Here is an 18,214-nt window from a genome sequence, read left to right on the forward strand (position 1 = left end):
ATATACATTTAAATATTTATACACACACACATGTAAGTAAGCTGTCCAGAGAGACATAATCCATAGGACATTTCATAAATAAAATACCAAGATTTTGTAATAAAATTTTCTAACAAATACCAAAGATCAGTCAATTCAATAACTGTGCAGATTATTCCCTAGAAATTGTATTTCCTTACTGTAATTTCAATCCACTTTTCATAATCTTCTGGTTCAAGCAGAAATTCTGGAAGTACATGAGAAATACATGCTCCTTGAGCACTAAAATCAGAAGAGAAAAATCCAAATTATTATAGTATAATACTCCCAGTTTGTATATCACCTGCATTTGAACTTCAGTTATTTCAATATCATAGTTTATATATGTATTGAATTTTATTTTTTAAATTTAAAATTTATAAAATTAGCTTTAAAACTTCTCTTAACAATGAAGTATGTATATGATGCTTCCTTTAGAGAATTAATAATGAGAAAGAACTTACTAAATGCCTACGATCAGCTACATTTATCCTTGTATGATAACAGAATATAGAGTTACATGACTTTGCTAACCATTTTATTGTTGTATAACATTAAAAAATTGAAAACTATCTGGAAAAACTTTGAATACAATAAACCATCTAACAGATCATTAGTCACCCAATGCTCAGTGAATGCCTATCACAACACACAGCTGAATATGGAAAACCACAAATATGACATAAACCATCACCTATTTTTCCAAGAATATCTAAAAATTCTGGCCTCTGTGATAATATAAACTTGTAATAGTATATCTGATGCAGCACATATTTGTTATTTTATACATTTAAGAGCATATATATTCATATGTATATAATCTATCACATTCAAGATTATATTTTTTGTTGTCATATTTCTTGAACTATTTTTTAAAGATATATTTCTGAGAGAGAGAGTGAGTGGGGGATAAGAGGCAAGAGAGGCTCTACATTCAGGAGGCTCCATGCTGAGTGTAGAACCTGATGCAGGACTCTGATCTCACAACCCTGAGATCATGACCTGTGTCGAAATCAAGAATCAGTTGCTCAACTGACTAAGTCATTCAGGTACTCCTTGAAATGTTTTTATTCAAAGTCTTCATATGCACATCTATCACCACCAGAACTACCTTCATACAGTTTAATAGTTTTGGCAGGAGTGTTTCCTACTGGAGATCTAAACACTTGGATTTAACTCATTCAGTGAGCACAGAATGCCACTCACCATAAGCATTTATCAGAGAATATCATATCTAGTCCTCAACTCTGTACACATTTTGCAATCCTATCACTACTGAAATGGGAGAAAAAGAAAAGGCAGAAAGGAGCCTCAACATGATTCTAAAAGTTCAAACCTTGAAGGTAGCATAATGAATGAGAAAAAAAATATAAGGAAGGGGAACCCTTGTGGGGGTAGAAGCAGAGAGCAGAGTTCTAGAATTAAGTTTCACTTGGCCATGGGCCAGTGGAAGCTGGTGTAAGAAATCATGCTGCACACATAAAGCTCCTTTGTTTGACAGTTAAATATCATCCCTTCTCTTTGATTTTCATGTATTTCCCATCTAGATCTACATCACTCCTATGAATCTTCACTAAACTGGAATTCTTATAGATTTAAATATTATCTATAATATTTTAATGGAACACTTCTCCTTTACAGGAGTAGCTGAACCTAGAGCATTTATAAGAACTCAAATGAGATGATGGTCCATTAAGTTGAAATCATAGAGGTAAAACAAAGACAGAAAGCTCAGAGAAATATATAGAAAGTGGAATACTTCCTTGCATCCAAAGCAAATATGGGATTTCAGAAGGAAATAATCACTTCTATTAAATGGTACTGAAAACCTAAGAAAAATTATCAGGGAAGCATTAAACTGAAAGCTTCTTGGAGAAGGAGACCACATGGTATTCATTTGAATATTCCATAGTGTCCAGCAGAGAAGAGGCCTTCAGTAAAATGTTCAGAATGAAGAATACATTTTTTGCATTATTAAAGACAACAGGAGACAACAGGCCCTAAATGGAGTCATTTATGCTAAGCTCCATGTCACCAAAGTGAGATTTAACTAAACAATGATTTTGTACCTCCCAGAAATGGAATCTTAAACCAGTTAATCAGGAATTGCCTGAACAGCATTAGTTAGGTAATCTGCCTGAGAGACCCCTACCATCTCTCCTAGAGAAAGTAACTTTGCAATAATCAATCTGCTTCTGCTGCTGTAAGAGTACAAAACTTTTTCCTCCTTACCTTCTAAGTTTTTTGCTAGCCCAATAATGAAATTGACATAAATCAAATTGGGAGGGGGGAACAACAATGAGATATACATACTTTATGGGAGTCTCACAAAGTAATGAATCTTGAGAGGTGGTCAGGCAGCTGAGGCTAAGGAGATGGGGGTAGGGGTTTGGGTCTTCAAAGGGGAGGAAGACAATTCACAAAAATATGAGAAGAGCAAATCTTTGGTAAACAATCATTTGCCATGCCAGGTAGTTAAGTCTTTCTGATATAAAAAGTTCTCTCTGGCAATAGCACCCTTCCTGGTATAAGACCCTGTGTAAATTCTTTTTTTTTTTTTAATTTTTTATTTTTCATAAACATATATTTTTATCCCCAGGGGTACAGGTCTGTGAATCACCAGGTTTACACACTTCACAGCACTCACCAAAGCACATACCCTCCCCAATGTCCATAATCCCATCCCTTCTCCCAAATCCCCTTCCCCCAGCAACCCTCAGTTTGTTTTGTGAGATTAACAGTCACTTATGGTTTGTCTCCCTCCCAATCCCATCTTGTTTCTTTTATTCTTCTCCTACCCACGTAAGCCCCCATGTTACATCACCACTTCCACATATCAGGGAGATCATATGATAGTTGTCTTTCTCTGCTTGACTTATTTCGCTAAGCATGATACACTCTAGTTCCATCCATGTTGTCGCAAATGGCAAGATTTCATTTCTTTTGATGGCTGCATAGTATTCCATTGTGTATATATATCACTTCTTCTTGATCCATTCATCTGTTGATGGACATCTAGGTTCTTTCCATAGTTTGGCTATTGTGGACATTGCTGCTATAAACATTCAAGTGCACGTGCCCCTTCGGATCACTCCGTTTGTATCTTTAGGGTAAATACCCAATAGTGCAATTGCTGGGTCATAGGGCAGTTCTATTTTCAACATTTTGAGGAACCTCCATGCTGTTTTTCAGAGTGGCTGCACCAGCTTGCATTCCCACCAACAGTGTAGGAGGGTTCCCCTTTCTCCGCATCCTCGCCAACATCTGTCAATTCCTGACTTGTTTATTTTAGCCATTCTGACGGGTGTGAGGTGATATCTCATTGTGGTTTTGATTTGTATTTCCCTGATGCCGAGTGATATGGAGCACTTTTTCATGTGTCTGTTGGCCATCTGATTGTCTTCTTTGCAGAAATGTCTGTTCATGTCCTCTGCCCCTTTCTTGATTGGATTATTTGTTCTGTGAGTGTTGAGTTTGCTAAGTTCTTTATAGATTCTGGACACTAGTCCTTTATCTGATATGTCGTTTGCAAATATCTTCTCCCATTCTGTCAGTTGTCTTTTGATTTTGTTAACTATTTCCTTTGCTGGGCAAAAGCTTTTGATCTTGATGAAATCCCAATAGTTCATTTTGGCCCTTGCTTCTCTTGCCTTTGGCGTTGTTCCTAGGAAGATGTTGCTGCGGCTGAGGTCGAAAAGGTTACTGCCTGTGTTCTCCTCAAGGATTTGGATGGATTCCTTTCGCACATTGAGGTCCTTCATCCATTTTGAGTCTATTTTTGTGTGTGGTGTAAGGAAATGGTCCAATTTCATTTTTCTGCATGTGGCTGTCCAATTTTCCCAGCACCATTTATTGAAGAGGCTGTCTTTTTTCCATTGGAAATTCTTTCCTGCTTTGTCGAAGATTAGTTAACTGTAGAGTTGAGGGTCTATTTCTGGGCTCTCTATTCTGTTCCATTGATCTATGGGTCTGTTTGTGTGCCAGTACCATGCTGTCTTGATGATGACAGCTTTGTAATAGAGCTTGAAGTCCGGAATTGTGATGCCACCAACGTTGGCTTTCTTTTTCAATATCCCTTTGGCTATTCGAGGTCTTTTCTGGTTCCATATAAATTTTAGAATTATTTGTTCCATTTCTTTGAAAAAGATGGATGGTACTTTGATAGGAATTGCATTAAATGTGTAGATTGCTTTAAGTAGCATAGACATTTTCACAATATTTATTCTTCCAATCCAGGAGCATGGAACATTTTTCCATTTCTTTGTGTCTTCCTCAATTTATTTCATGAGTACTTTATAGTTTTCTGAGTATAGATTCTGTGCCTCTTTGGTTAGGTTTATTCCTAGGTATCTTATGGTTTTGGGTGCAATTGTAAATGGGATTGACTCCTTAATTTCTCTTTCTTCTGTCTTGCTGTTGGTGTAGAGAAATGCAACTGATTTCTGTGCATTGATTTTATATCCTGACACTGAATTCCTGTATAAGTTCTAGCAGTTTTGGAGTGGAGTCTTTTGGGTTTTCCACATATAGTATCATATCATCTGCGAAGAGTGATAATTTGACTTCTTCTTTGCCGATTTGGATGCCTTTAATTTCCTTTTGTTGTCTGATTGTTGAGGCTAGGACCTCTATTACTATGTTGAATAGCAGTGGTGATAATGGACATCCCTGCCGTGTTCCTGACCTTAGCGGAAAAGCTTTCAGTTTTTCTCCATTGAGAATGATTCTAGCGGTGGGTTTTTCATAGATGCCTTTGATGATATTGAGGTATGTCCCCTCTATCCCTACACTTTGAAGAGTTTTGATCAGGAGGGATGCTGTAATTTGTCAAATGCTTTTTCAGCATCTATTGAGAGTATCATATGGTTCTTGTTCTTTCTTTTATTTATGTGTTGTATCACATTGACAAATTTGCGGATGTTGAACCAACCTTGCAGCCCTGGAATAAATCCCACTTGGTCGTGGTGAATAATCCTTTTAATGTACTGTTGAATCCTATTGGCTAGTATTTTGTTGAGTATTTTCGCATCTGTGTTCATCAAGGATATTGGTCTATAGCTCTCTTTTTGATGGGATCCTTGTCTGGTTTGGGGATCAAGGTGATGCTGGCCTCATAAAATGAGTTTGGAAGTTTTCCTTCCATTTCTATTTTTTGGAACAGTTTCAGGAAAATAGGAAATAGTTCTTCTTTAAATGTTTGGTAGAATTCCCCTGGGAAGCCGTCTGGCCCTGGGCTTTTGTTTGTTTGGAGATTTTTAATGACTGTTTCAATCTCCTTACTGGTTATGGGTCTGTTCAGGCTTTCTACTTCCTCCTGGTTCAGTTGTGGTAGTTTATATGTTTCTAGGAATGCATCCATTTCTTCCAGATTGTCAAATTTGTTGACGTAGAGTTGCTCATAGTATGTTCTTATAATAGTTTGTATTTCTTTGGTGTTACTTGTGATCTCTCCTCTTTCATTCATGATTTTATTTATTTGGGTCCTTTCTCTTTTCTTTTTGATAAGTCTGGCCAGAGGTTTATCAATTTTATTAATTCTTTCAAAGAACCAGCTCCTAGTTTCGTTGATTTGCTCTATTGTCTTTTTGGTTTCTATTTCATTGATTTCTGCTCTGATCTTTATGATGTCTCTTCTCCTGCTTGGCTTAGGGTTTCTTTCTTATTCTTTCTCCAGCTCCTTTAGATGTAGGGTTAGGTTGTGTACCTGAGACCTTTCTTGTTTCTTGAGAAAGGCTTGTACCGCTGTATATTTTCCTCTCAGGACTGCCTTTGTTGTGTCCCACAGATTTTGAACCGTTGTATTTTCATTATCATTTGTTTCCATGATTTTTTTCACTTCTTCTTTAATTTCCCAGTTGACCCATTCATTCTTTAGAAGGATGCTGTTTAGTCTCCATGTATTTGGGTTCTTTTCAAACTTCCTTTTGTGGTTGAGTTCTAGCTTTAGAGCATTGTGGTCTGAAAATATGCAGGGGATGATCCCAATCTTTTGATACCAGTTGAGTCCTGATTTAGGACCGAGGATGTGATCTATTCTGGAGAATGATCCATGTGCACTACAGAAGAATGTGTATTCTGTTGCTTTGGGATGAAATGTTCTGAATATATCTGTGATGTCTATCAGGTCCAGTGTGTCGTTTAAGGCCTTTATTTCCTTGCTGTTCTTTTGCTTGGATGATCTGTTCATTTCAGTGAGGGGAGTGTTAAAGTCCCCTACTATTATTGTATTATTGTTGATGTGTTTCTTTGATTAATTAATTGGTTTATATAGTTGGCTGCGCCCACGTTGGGGGCATAGATGTTTAAAATTGTTAAATCTTCTTATTGGACAGACCCTTTGAGTATGATATAGTGTCCTTCCTCATCTCTTATTATAGTCTTTGGCTTAAAATCTAATTGATCTGAAATAAGAATTGCCACCCCTGCTTTCTTCTGATGTCCATTAGCATGGTAAATTCTTTTCCACCCCCTCACTTTAAATCTGGAGGTGTCTTCGGGATTAAAATGAGTTTCTGGGAGGCAACATATAGATAGGTTTTGTTTTTTTATCCATTCTGATACCCTGTGTCTTTTGACAGGGGCATTTAGCCCATTAACATTCAGGGTAACTATTGAGAGATATGAATTTAGTGCCATTGTATTGCGTGTAAGGTGACTGTTACTGTATATGGTTTCTGTTCCTTTCTGATCTACCACTTGTAGGCTCTCTCTTTGCTTAGAGGACCCCTTTCAAGATTTCCTGTAGAGCTGGTTTGGTGTTTGCAAATTCTTTCAATTTTTGTTTGTCCTGGAAGCTTTTAATCTCTCCTTCTATTTTCAATGATAGCCTAGCTGGATATAGTATTCTTGGCTGCATGTTTTTCTCGTTTAGTGCTCTGAAAATATCATGCCAGCTCTTTCTGGCCTGCCAGGTCTCTGTGGATAAGTCAGCTGCCAATCTAATATTTTTACCATTGTATGTTACAGACTTCTTTTCCCGGGCTGCTTTCAGGATTTTCTCTTTGTCACTGAGACTTGTAAATTTTACTATTAGGTGACGGGGTGTGGGCCTATTCTTATTGATTTTGAGGGGCGTTCTCTGAACCTCCTGAATTTTGATGCTCGTTCCCTTTGCCATATTGGGGAAATTCTCCCCAATAATTCTCTCCAGTATACCTTCTGCTCCCCTCTCTCTTTCTTCTTCTTCTGGAATCCCAATTATTCTAATGTTGTTTCGTCTTATGGTGTCACTTATCTCTCGAATTCTCCCCTCGTGGTCCAGCAGCTGTTTGTCCCTCTTTTGTTCAGCTTCTTTATTCTCTGTCATTTGGTCTTCTATATCACTAATTCTTTCTTCTGCCTCATTTATCCTAGCAGTGAGAGCCTCCATTTTTTATTTCTCCTCATTAATAGCTTTTTTTATTTTAACTTGGTTTGATTTTAGTTCTTTTATTTCTCCAGAAAGGGCTTTTATATCTCTTGAGAGGGTTTCTCTAATATCTTCCATGCCTTTTTCGAGCCCGGCTAGAACCTTGAGAATTGTCATTCTGAACTCTAGATCTGACATATTACCAATGTCTGTATTGATTAGGTCCCTAGCCTTCGGCACTGCCTCTTGTTCTTTTTTTTGTGTTGAATTTTTCCTTCTTGTCATTTTGTCCAGATAAGAGTATATGAAGGAGCAAGTAAAATACTAAAAGGGTGGCAACAACCCCAGGAAAATATGCTTTAACCAAATTAGAAGAGATCCCAAATCGTGAGGGGGGAGAAAGGGCATAAAAAGAGGTTCAAATAGGAAGAAAGAAAAAAAAAAGAAAAAAAAGAAAAGAATTTAAAAAAAGAAAACAAATAAGAAAAATACAAAAAAGAAAAAATATATATATTAGATAAACTAGTTAAAAAACGTTAAAAAAGAAAAAGGTAAAAGTTAAAAAAAAAATTTAACCAGAAGGCAAGAAAAAAAACAAAAAAATGAAAAAGAAAAAAATTTAAATTAACTGCCAGACTAAAAAAAATCACAGGGAAAAAGCCATGAGTTCCGTGCTTTGCTTTCTCCTCCTCTGGAATTCTGCTGCTCTTCTTGGTATTGAAACCGCACTCCTTGGTAGGTGAACTTGGTCTTGGCTGGATTTCTTGTTGATCTTCTGGGGGAGGGGCCTGTTGTAGTGATTCTCAAGTGTCTTTGCCCCAGGCGGAATTGCACCGCCCTTATCAGGGGCCGGGGTGAGTAATCCGCTCGGATTTGCTTTCAGGAGCTTTTGTTCCCTGAGCGCTTTCGGTAGAGTTACGGAGGACGGGATTACAAATGGCGGCCTCCTGGTCTTCGCCCGGAGGAGCCGAGAGCCCAGGGCCCCACTCCTCAGTGCGCCCTCAGAGAACAGCGCCCAGTTACTCCCGTCTGCCTGACCTCCGGCCACGCTCTGAGCTAACCGAGCCTTCGACCGGTATCTGTGACACTCAGACACCCCCGATCCTTCTGTGACCCTGTGGGACCTGAGGCCACGCTGACCCTTTGTGGGCTTTGCCCCGGTTTAGCCTCTGGAGCGATGTCCCTCCGCGGAGCAGACTTTAAAAGTCCTGATTTTGTGCGCGGTTGCTCCGCTGCTTGCCGGGAGCCGGCCCCTCCCCCCGGGGTCTATCTTCCCGTCGCTTTGGATTCACTTCTCCGCCAGTCCTACCTTTCAGAAAGTGGTTGTTTTTCTGTTTCCAGAATTGCTGTTCTTCTTCTCTTCGATCTGCCGATGGATTTTCAGGTGTTTGCAATTTTTAGATAAGCTATCTAGCTGATCTCCGGCTAGCTGAAGTAGTCTCAGCCTGCTACTTCTCCGCCATCTTGACTCCTCCCCTCCCTGTGTAAATTCTTGTAGGCAGTTAAGAGAGAGGTTAAAAACTTGCCTGAGTCTGCTGGGTCTCAATTGCCTTCAGCTCAAAATAATCCCCATGCCAAAGTGGTACATTTTGGGATAGCATATACTGCTTCCCCTATTGCCCAAGTACAACTTCCTTGTTCTTGCTTCTTTCTGGATATAAAACCTCTTGCCTTGTACAGTTCATTGGAGCTTCTTTCTATCTGGCTAGATTGGATACTGCCCAAGTCTCAAATTGCTGAATAAAAGTGATATGAAAGTTAAAATTTACTCAGGTGAATTTTGTTCTTTCACAGCATTTTACAGACATTGTTATGAAGTGAGGGACAGTGGAATATTCCACCCCAAAATATACCTCTTTGGAACACCAATTATTTTGAGAAACTGCAGGACAGAAGCTCTAAAAACAGAGTAGATGTCATCCTTTTGTAAAGAAAACATATATTTATCAAGGAAATTAACATTAGCAAAGGGGCCCCACCAGGAAGAACCCTACTTCCAGGAGGTAACTTTTTCTGCTGACAGATGTATATGTGTGACAGGGTTACCTTTGTGTAACAAATATTTCCTCTCACCTTTTCTGAATTACCTCCTCCCTGTCTTAACCCCTTCTCTCTCTAAAGCCCTAGAGCCCTATCATTTTCCTTAGCTCAGGATGGTATAGAATCCTCATCTATTGACTGTCTTTTGAATCTTAAATCTTTGTGGGGCCACTGTACTTACATACATAATCAATTTTTTTCCTCCTGTCTTTTTATTATGGGGTGTAGGGGAGTAGGTCTCAGCTAAGAACCTAGAAGCGTAGAGGGGAAATTATTTTTCCTCTCCTACATGAGACTAGTTTTCTTCATTTTGAATTTATCCCAAGACCTAACTTCATCAGTCCCTAAGACAGTATTTACGATTCTCTTTTGTCAATAGATTTTATGTCTGCTCAGTAGTTTTACAGAGAGTTGAGTTTCCTAATTGATTTAATTACACTTTTACATGCTAGGTTTTCCATTTGTGTATTTTTTCCAAGTTTACACTAAGTAGAACAAAATAAAATTAGATTTAATTAGTTACTAAATCCTCAACTTGATCTTCAAAGATTTTTGAATTTCTCACTTATTGCACAAAATCAACATAATTTCACTTACATAAAATTCCTTATCCACTGGCATCGAATTCCAATGTGAGTGCTAATAACATTTATGATTACTTTGAATTTAATACATTTGTTTCCATGATGAAACATATGCATGAATCTGGGATTAATGACCCAAATTTAATAACCATATTGCCACATTCAAATATTCATGAATATTATCATAGCCAACATATCCTCATAGGCATGTATTTGCTGATAAAAGAGCAATAAATTTGAATGGCTTGGCATTAATTCCAAAATCATTCTTCCATACTTGCAAACTCATACCACAAAATTTCAAAACAGAAACCACCCATATTAATGTCAACACTACTGAGACCTATACCAACAAAAGTGCTACAAGAATAACATGACAATTCCAAGTAATCAAATATAATGATGCTATCAGAAAACTGTTTCATTTCTATAATGCAAAAACAACAAAGATTTAAATGTCTGAAACTTTTTCATCAGTTCACAGTTAATATTTCATTAGATATTAAAACACTGCTTTCTTTTGAAATAATTATAACTAAAGACTTCTGAAAGATATAAACACAACCAACTTTATAAAATAAAAATGGCATTAGAATGTTTGCCTTATTGAATTAAAGCATTTACTTTAATAAATCAATCATCAAGGATCAAGAGTAGATATGGTGGGCGCCTGGGTGGCTCAGGGGGTTAAAGCCTCTACCTTCGGCTCAGGTCATGATTCCAGAGTCCTGGGATCCTCTCTCTCTGCCTGCCTCTTTGCCTACTTATGATCTCTGTCTGTCAAATAAATAAATAAAATCTTAAAAAAAAAGAGCAGATATGGTAAAATTAAAACAAAAGTTATGTGCTTTCTATTTTGAAATTATAAAAACTTTTTAAAAGTTCCTATTTTATCTAATAAAGACACACTTGATAAATATTGGTTTTCTGGTTATTTTATGTCAATAAAACTTTTCTTTCTAATAGAGCAACAGACTTTTAAGATATTCTATTTCAGTTATGATGATATCACAAAACTCAGTTTTCAGTACGTCACTAATGGCTATCATATTGAAGAAACTTAAGGAAACATTTTTAGCATATGGAAGCTTTAGATCAGTTTATTGCCTTTAAATTCATTATCATCATCATCATATACTGTGCATCATATAATACATACTTTATTATTTTTAACTCTATTATCAACTATGTCTGGGAATTATCATCATCAACGTTACAGATTTTGAAATTGAAACTTAACCATATTAACTTGAGCAAAGTCACAGGAATACAAAAAAGCTCCAATTTAAGCCTGCATCTACCTAATTCAAAAGCTATGTTCTTTTACCAAAATTCAGTGAATTCTTCCAGAATCATTCTTAAACTGCTACTTTAAAATATTTTCATTCTTAGATGCAATTCCCTTAAATAAGATACCATAATGGTCATGGATAAGTATGAAGGGTATAAAGTTTTTAATGATAAAGAAATGAAATCATAAATGGAATTAAATTTAAGTATAAAGGAAAGTTAAATGATTTCCTAAGTATATTTATTTATGTAAATGAAAAATTTATTTAAAAATCAATGGTATTGGGGCACCTGGGTGGCTTATTCGGTTAAGCCTCTGCCTTCAGCTCAGGTCATCATCCCAGGGTCCTAGGACCAAGCCCCATATCAGGCTCCCTGCTCAGCAGGGAGTCTGCTTATCCATCTCCCTCTGTCCCTCCCCCGACTCATGGTCTCTTTCTCCCAAATAAATAAATAAAATCTTTTAAAAAATCAATGGTATTAGAAAATAAGAGTTCTAATAGTTTCATATTATGTGATATCCTACATTACAGTTTCAATGCAAGATACATAGTGCTTTTGTTCTGCTGCTGTTTTAGTTTTATTTTTTTATATTTTTAAAGATTTTATTCATTTATTTGACAGAGATAGAGAGAGAGAGATCACAAGTAGGCAGAGAGGCAGGGAGATGGGGGGGAAGCAAGCTCACCGCTGAGCAGAGAGCCTGATGTGAGGCTCGATCCCAGGACCCTGAGATCATCACCTGAGCTGAAGGCAGAGGCTTAACCCACTAAGCCACCCAGGCGCCTTGTTTTAGTTTTAGAGTACAGAAATTATCAATCAAAAAGTTTATTTTTTCAGTGAAAGTTAATTACATCATAAAAATGATTATTGGTTATAAATAAATGAAATTAGATCACAGGATTTTAGGCAGTGTGTTAACCTGCTCGGTCTGTCATAACAGAGTACCACAGGTTGGGTACGCTAATAGAGATTTTTCTCTCATATTTGTGGAGACAAGAAGTCCAAGAACAAAATGGTGGATAATCTGGTTGCTTGTGAGCTCTCATTTCTTGGCTTGCAGACAGCTTAGGGTCCCGTCTATATGATATCAAACAATACCTTTAAGAATATAATTATGATTAATGAACCATAATTACATTCTTAAAGGTCTTGTTTCCAAATACAGTTTCATTGGGGCTTAGGGAATCAACATGTGAACTGGAGGGAGACCCAATTCATTCTGTAACAGGTAAAAATGACAAGAAACATTAAGCATATTATTTCAAATACAGGGATAAGAACTTTATTACAAACTATAATACCTGTTTTTAAAAGTTTTTAAAACATATGGCATTGTTATGGGCTGAACCATGTGCCCCAAAAAGTCATATGTTGAAGCCCTTATACTTGGTACTTTGGAATGTCACTCTATTTGGAGTCAAGGCCTTTAATGAGGCAATTACAATAAAGTGAGGCCATTATGATGGGCCCTAAACAAAAAACTGGTGTCCTTATATGAAGATGAAATTTGGATACACAGAGAGACACCAGGGGTGTGTACACTCAGAGGAAAGACCAGAAGAGGACACAGAGAGAAGATGGCTGTCTGAAAGCCAAGCAGAGAGACCTCAGAAGAGAACATCTGCTAACACCTTGATCTTACACTTCCAACCTCCAGAACTGTAGGAAAATAAATTTGTTGTTTAAGCCTTCCAGTCTGTTACGGTAGCCAGAGCAAATTGATATGGGCATGAAGGAATAAATTCCTTAATAATTAGTTATTTTTAAGAATTCATGGGGCATCTGGGTGGCTCAGTGGGTTAAAGCCTCTGCCTTCGGCTCAGGTCATGATCTCAGGGTCCCGGGATCGAGCCCCTCATCGGGCTCTCTGCTCTGCAGGGAGCCTACTTCTCCCTCACTCTCTGCCTGCCTCTCTGCCTACTTGTGATCTCTGTCAAATAAGTAAATAAATTAAATCTTTATTTAAAAAGTAAGAATTTATAATTAAAATTATCAATGAAGTTCAATGTGTAACTTTCATAGTTTATACTCCACTTTTTTCCAACTTGATCCTCTCACCAGTTGAACCTTCTCTCCTGGAATGCAAATGCTTTACCTTTCCTTCTTTTATCCCTAATTCTTCATATTTCACAACATTTTCTCCATTTCTATATGACTATCCTAAGACCCAGTTTCAACATTTTATTCCTTTTGCCACACAAGCTCAGAAAACAAAGCTCTGTGAAAGACAATGTTAATAAATAAATATTTTAATGAACATTGGCCCCATTCTGTGATATCAAGGATCCTGTGTGTTAGAGATGCCAGATGAGTGAGATGTGCTTCCTACCCTCAACATGCACACAAACTGGGGGGTACACTGACTCAAGAATAAGTCAGTGGTATTGAAAAATAATTTACAAAGTAATACACAGCTGTGCTCTTTTCCTTAACTGATATAATCTTTCTCATTCTCAACCAGGTTGGGTACAAAGAGGGAGAAAACACGGATTTGAATGTTCATATATTTTCAAGTCCTCTAACTTCAACAGTCTCCTTATAGTAACTATGTTTTTTGGGATAAGCAAATGAAATTTCAGACCTCCCCATGTCCCCACACAATGGCATTCTGGGAAGAGGCAGATTTATTGTGTAGTAAATGATGCTTTGACTTCAGATTTCATCACTTTCATGAGTCTCTTCTAAAGCCATGTTTCTAAAGTTTGTATTTTTAATTTGATATTATTTTATAAAGGAGGAATCTCCAAATTGTAAGGCCTCTCAGATCAACCCTACATGAAGCTTACATGAAGTAGGTGAGGAACCCTTGTACCTCTAAAAGCAGGTTTGTGATTACTTTTCTGGATCGATAGTCCCTTTGGCAATACCCCCTATCAATGCCTAGAGTCTAGATGCCATGTGGGCAATTGCTGCTGGGGTCTAATATGAGGATCTTGCATTTCTAGTCCTACCTGATCGAGAACCAAAAGGTCTCTCCTAACTGCCTCAGCCACAGTCTGGTCCTCATATATTTGTCTTTCATACTATGGCATCAGAACCGCCCAATCCTATCCTTCTGCCTCTTCAGTGGAATCTGTCTCATTTAATTCACTTCCATAACAGGCTGCCTGGGTCTTAACTCAGTCCCCTTTAGGGACTTAGAAACTTCTAGATTCCTTAAAAGTCACAAGAGACACAAGCCAGTTTTGACCATTCATGTGGTAGAGCCTAAGAAATGAAGATAGAATAATTGGCTCAGTTCCATGACTAAATTTATTTAAGTTTTTATTTCAATTTGAGTTAGTTAATATACAGTGTAATAATAGTTTCAGGGGAACAAGATAGTGATTCAACACTTCCATACAAAAGCGAGTGCTCACTGCAACAAGTGCAGTCCTTAATCCCCATCACCTATATAACCAATCCCCCAACCAAACCCATCTGGTAACCATGTTTGTTCACTATAGTTAAGAGATGTTTCTTGGTTTGCCTCTTTTTTTCTTCCCTTTCTCATTTGTTTCATTTCTTAAATCCCACATATGAGTGAAATCATTGGTATTTGTCTTTCTTTGACTTAATTCATTTTGCATTATACTCACTAGCTCCATCCATGTTACTGCAAATGACTAGATTTCCTTTTTAGGGCTGGGTAATATGTCATTGAGACAGAGAGAGAAAGAGAGAGAGAGAGAGAAAGTGTGTGTGTGTGTGTACACCATTTATGTATCAATTCATCAACTGATGGACACTTGGGCTATTTCCATAATTTGGCAATTGTAAATAATGCAGCTATAAACAGCAGGGTGCATGCATCCTTCTGAATTCATATTTTTATATTCTTTGGGAAAATACCTAGTAGTGTGATTGCTGAATTGTAGGGTAGTTAGTTCTATCTTTAATTTTTTGAAGAATCTGCATGTTTCTCAGAGTGGCTGTAAGAGTTTACATTACCCAAAACAGTGCAAGTGGGTTCCCCTTTCTCCACATCCTCAGCAATACCTGTTGTTTCTCGTGTTGATTTTAGCTATTCTGCTAGGTGTGAGGTGATACCTCATTGTAGTTTTGATTTGTGTTTCCGTGATTACCAGAGAATTTGAAGACTTTTTCATGTGTTTATTGGCCATCTATATGTCTTCCTTGGAAAAATGTCTATTCATGACTTTTGCCATTTTTTCATTGAATTATTTATTTTGTTGTATAAGTTCTTTATATATTTTGGATATTTATCTTTATAAGACAGGCCATTTGAAAATATTTTCTACTATGCAATAGGTTGTATTTTAGTCTTGTTGATTGTTTCCTTAGCTGTGCAGGAGATTTCTATTTTGATGTAGTCCCAATAGTTTATTTTTGTTTTTATTCCCCTTGCTTCAAGAGACATATCTAAAAGAAATTGCTATACCTGATATCAAAGAGGTTATTGCCTATGTTCTCTTATAGGATTTTTTATGCTTTCAGGTCACACATTTATGTCTATAATCCCTTTTGAATTCATTTTCTGACTTGTGTAAGAAACTGGTCCAGTTTCTTTCATTTGCATGTTGCTGTCCAGTTTTCCCAACATTTGTTGAAGAAATAGTCTTTCTTCCATTAGATATTCTTTTCTGTTTTTTTTTTTCAAAGATTGGCCTTATAATTGTGGGCTTATTTCTGCATTTTTTATTCTGCTCCATTGATGGACGTGTCTATTTTTGTGCCAGTACCATACTATGTTGATAATTACAGCTTTGTAATATAACTTGAAGTCTGTAATTGTGATGCCTCCAGCTTTGCTTTGCTTTTCCAAGATTGCTTTGGCTATTCAAGTTCTTTTGTGGTTATGGACAAATTTCAGGATTGTATGTGAAAAACTGTGAAATCTGTGAAAAATGTTGTTGGTGTTTTGATAGGGGCTGCATTAAAAGTATAGACTGCTTTGAGTAGTACAGATATTTTAACAAAATTTTTCTTCCAATCCATGAGCATGGAATGTCTTTCCACTTGTTTGCCTTGACTCCAATTTCTTTCACTAAACTTGTAGTTTTTGGAGTACAAGGCTTTCACCTCTTTGGTTAGGTTTATTCCTATGTTATCTTAATGGTTTTGGTACAACTGTCAAAAGGACTGATTCCTTAATTTCTGTTTTTGCTGCTTCATTATTAGTATATAGAAATGCAATAGATGTCTATATGTTAATTTTGTATCCTGCTACTTTACAGAATTTGTGTATCAGTTCTAACAGTTTTTTTGGTAAGCTCTATCAGGTTTTTCTATATATAGCATCATGTCATTTGCAAATAGTGTAAGTTCTACTTCTTCCTTGCCAATCTGGTAGCTTTTTAGTTCTTTTTAGTTCTTTTTGTTGTCAGATTACTGTAACTAGGACTTCCAGTATTATGTTGAATAGAAGTAGTGAAAATGGACATTCCTGTTTTGCTCCTGACTGTAAAAGAAAAACTCTCAGTTTTTCCCCACGTAGGATTATGTTAGCTGTGGGTTTTTCAAACATGGCCTTTATTATGTTGAGCTATATTCCCTCTAAACCTACTTTATTGGGGGATTTTTTTTTTTTAACCATGAATAGATGTTGTACTTTGTCAAATGCTTTTTCTGCATCTACCAAAAGAATCATATAGTCCTTTTACTTTCTCTTATTGATGTGATGTAACACACTGACTGATTAGCAAATGTTGAACTAAGCTTGCAACCCAGGAATAAATCCCACTTGATTGTGGTGAATGATTTTTAAATTTTTGTTGAATTTGATTTGCCAGTATTTTATTGAGGATTTTTGGATATATTTTCATCAGAGATGAAGTTCTCTTTTTCTGTGGTATCTTTATCTGGTTTTGGTATAGGGTAATGCTGGTCTCATGGAATGAATTTGGAAGGGTTTTTTTTTTTCCCATTTCTATTTTTTGATATAGTTTGCAAAGAACAGGTATTAACTCTTCATTAACTGTTTGGTAGAATTCACTTGAGAAGCTGTCCATTTCTGGGCTTTTTTGTTTGTTGGGAGTTTTTGATTACATATTCAACTTCTTTGCTTGTTATCAGTCTGTTCAAATTTTTTATTTCTTTCTGATTCAGTTTTGCTGATTTATAGGTTTCTAGGAATTTATCCCTCTCTTTTAGGTTGTACAATTTATTGGCATATAGTTTTTCATAATATTCTCTTATAATTTTATATTTATGTAGTGTTGGTTGTTATTCTTTCTCTCATTTCTGATTTATTTGGGTCCTTTCTATTTTCTTTTCAATAAGTCTGGCTACAGATTTATCAATTTTATTAATTTTTTCAAAATACCAACCCCTGGTTTCATTCATGTGTTCTATTGTTCCTTTCGTTTCTATATCATCTAATGATGATAGCATTTTTGTTCTGCTTTAAGAGCATTTAAATTCTGCTCTAATTATTATTTCCTTCCTTCTGTTGGCTTTAGGTTTTATTTGTTTTTTTTCTTTTTCTCCTAGTTCCTTTAAGTAGAAAGTTAGGTTGTTTCAGATTTTTCTTGCAACTTGAGGTACGCCTGTATTGCTATATATTTCCGTATTAGGACCTCTTTTCCTGCAACCCAAAGGTTTGAGACCACTATGTTTTCATTTTCATTTGTTTTCATGTATTTTTTAATCTCTTCTTTGATCTCCACGTTGACTCATTCATAGTTTAGTAGCATTTTATTTAACTTCTATGTATTTGTTGTCTTCCCAAATTTTTTTCTTGTGGTTGCCTTCTAGTTTCCTAGTGTTATGGTCATAAAAGGTGCATGGTATGACTTCAGTCTTGTATTTGTTGAAGTTTGTTTTGTGGCCTAAGGTGTGATGTATTCTGGAGAATGTTCCAAGTGAACTTGAAAAGAATATGAATTCTGCTGTTTTAGATTGGAATGTTCTGAATACATCTCTTAAGTCCATCTGGCCCAGTATGTCATTCAAAGCCATTTTTCCCTGTTGATTTTCTGTATATATGATC

At 36.5% G+C, this 18,214-nt stretch overlaps 1 protein-coding gene across 1 annotated transcript in view; it reads right to left on the bottom strand.

Annotated features, from left to right (window-relative positions):
• CFAP47 (cilia and flagella associated protein 47) overlaps positions 1-18,214 on the bottom strand; it is a 525,406-nt gene that overhangs the window by 326,052 nt on the left and 181,140 nt on the right. Inside the window, exon 31 of the mRNA XM_082717915.1 lies at positions 180-261. Coding sequence (XP_082574041.1) covers positions 180-261 — 82 coding nt within the window. The remainder of the gene's footprint in view (positions 1-179; positions 262-18,214) is intronic.

The sequence above is a fragment of the Mustela nivalis genome (assembly GCF_964662115.1).
Source record: "Mustela nivalis genome assembly, chromosome: X".
NCBI classification, from domain to species: domain Eukaryota; kingdom Metazoa; phylum Chordata; class Mammalia; order Carnivora; family Mustelidae; genus Mustela; species Mustela nivalis.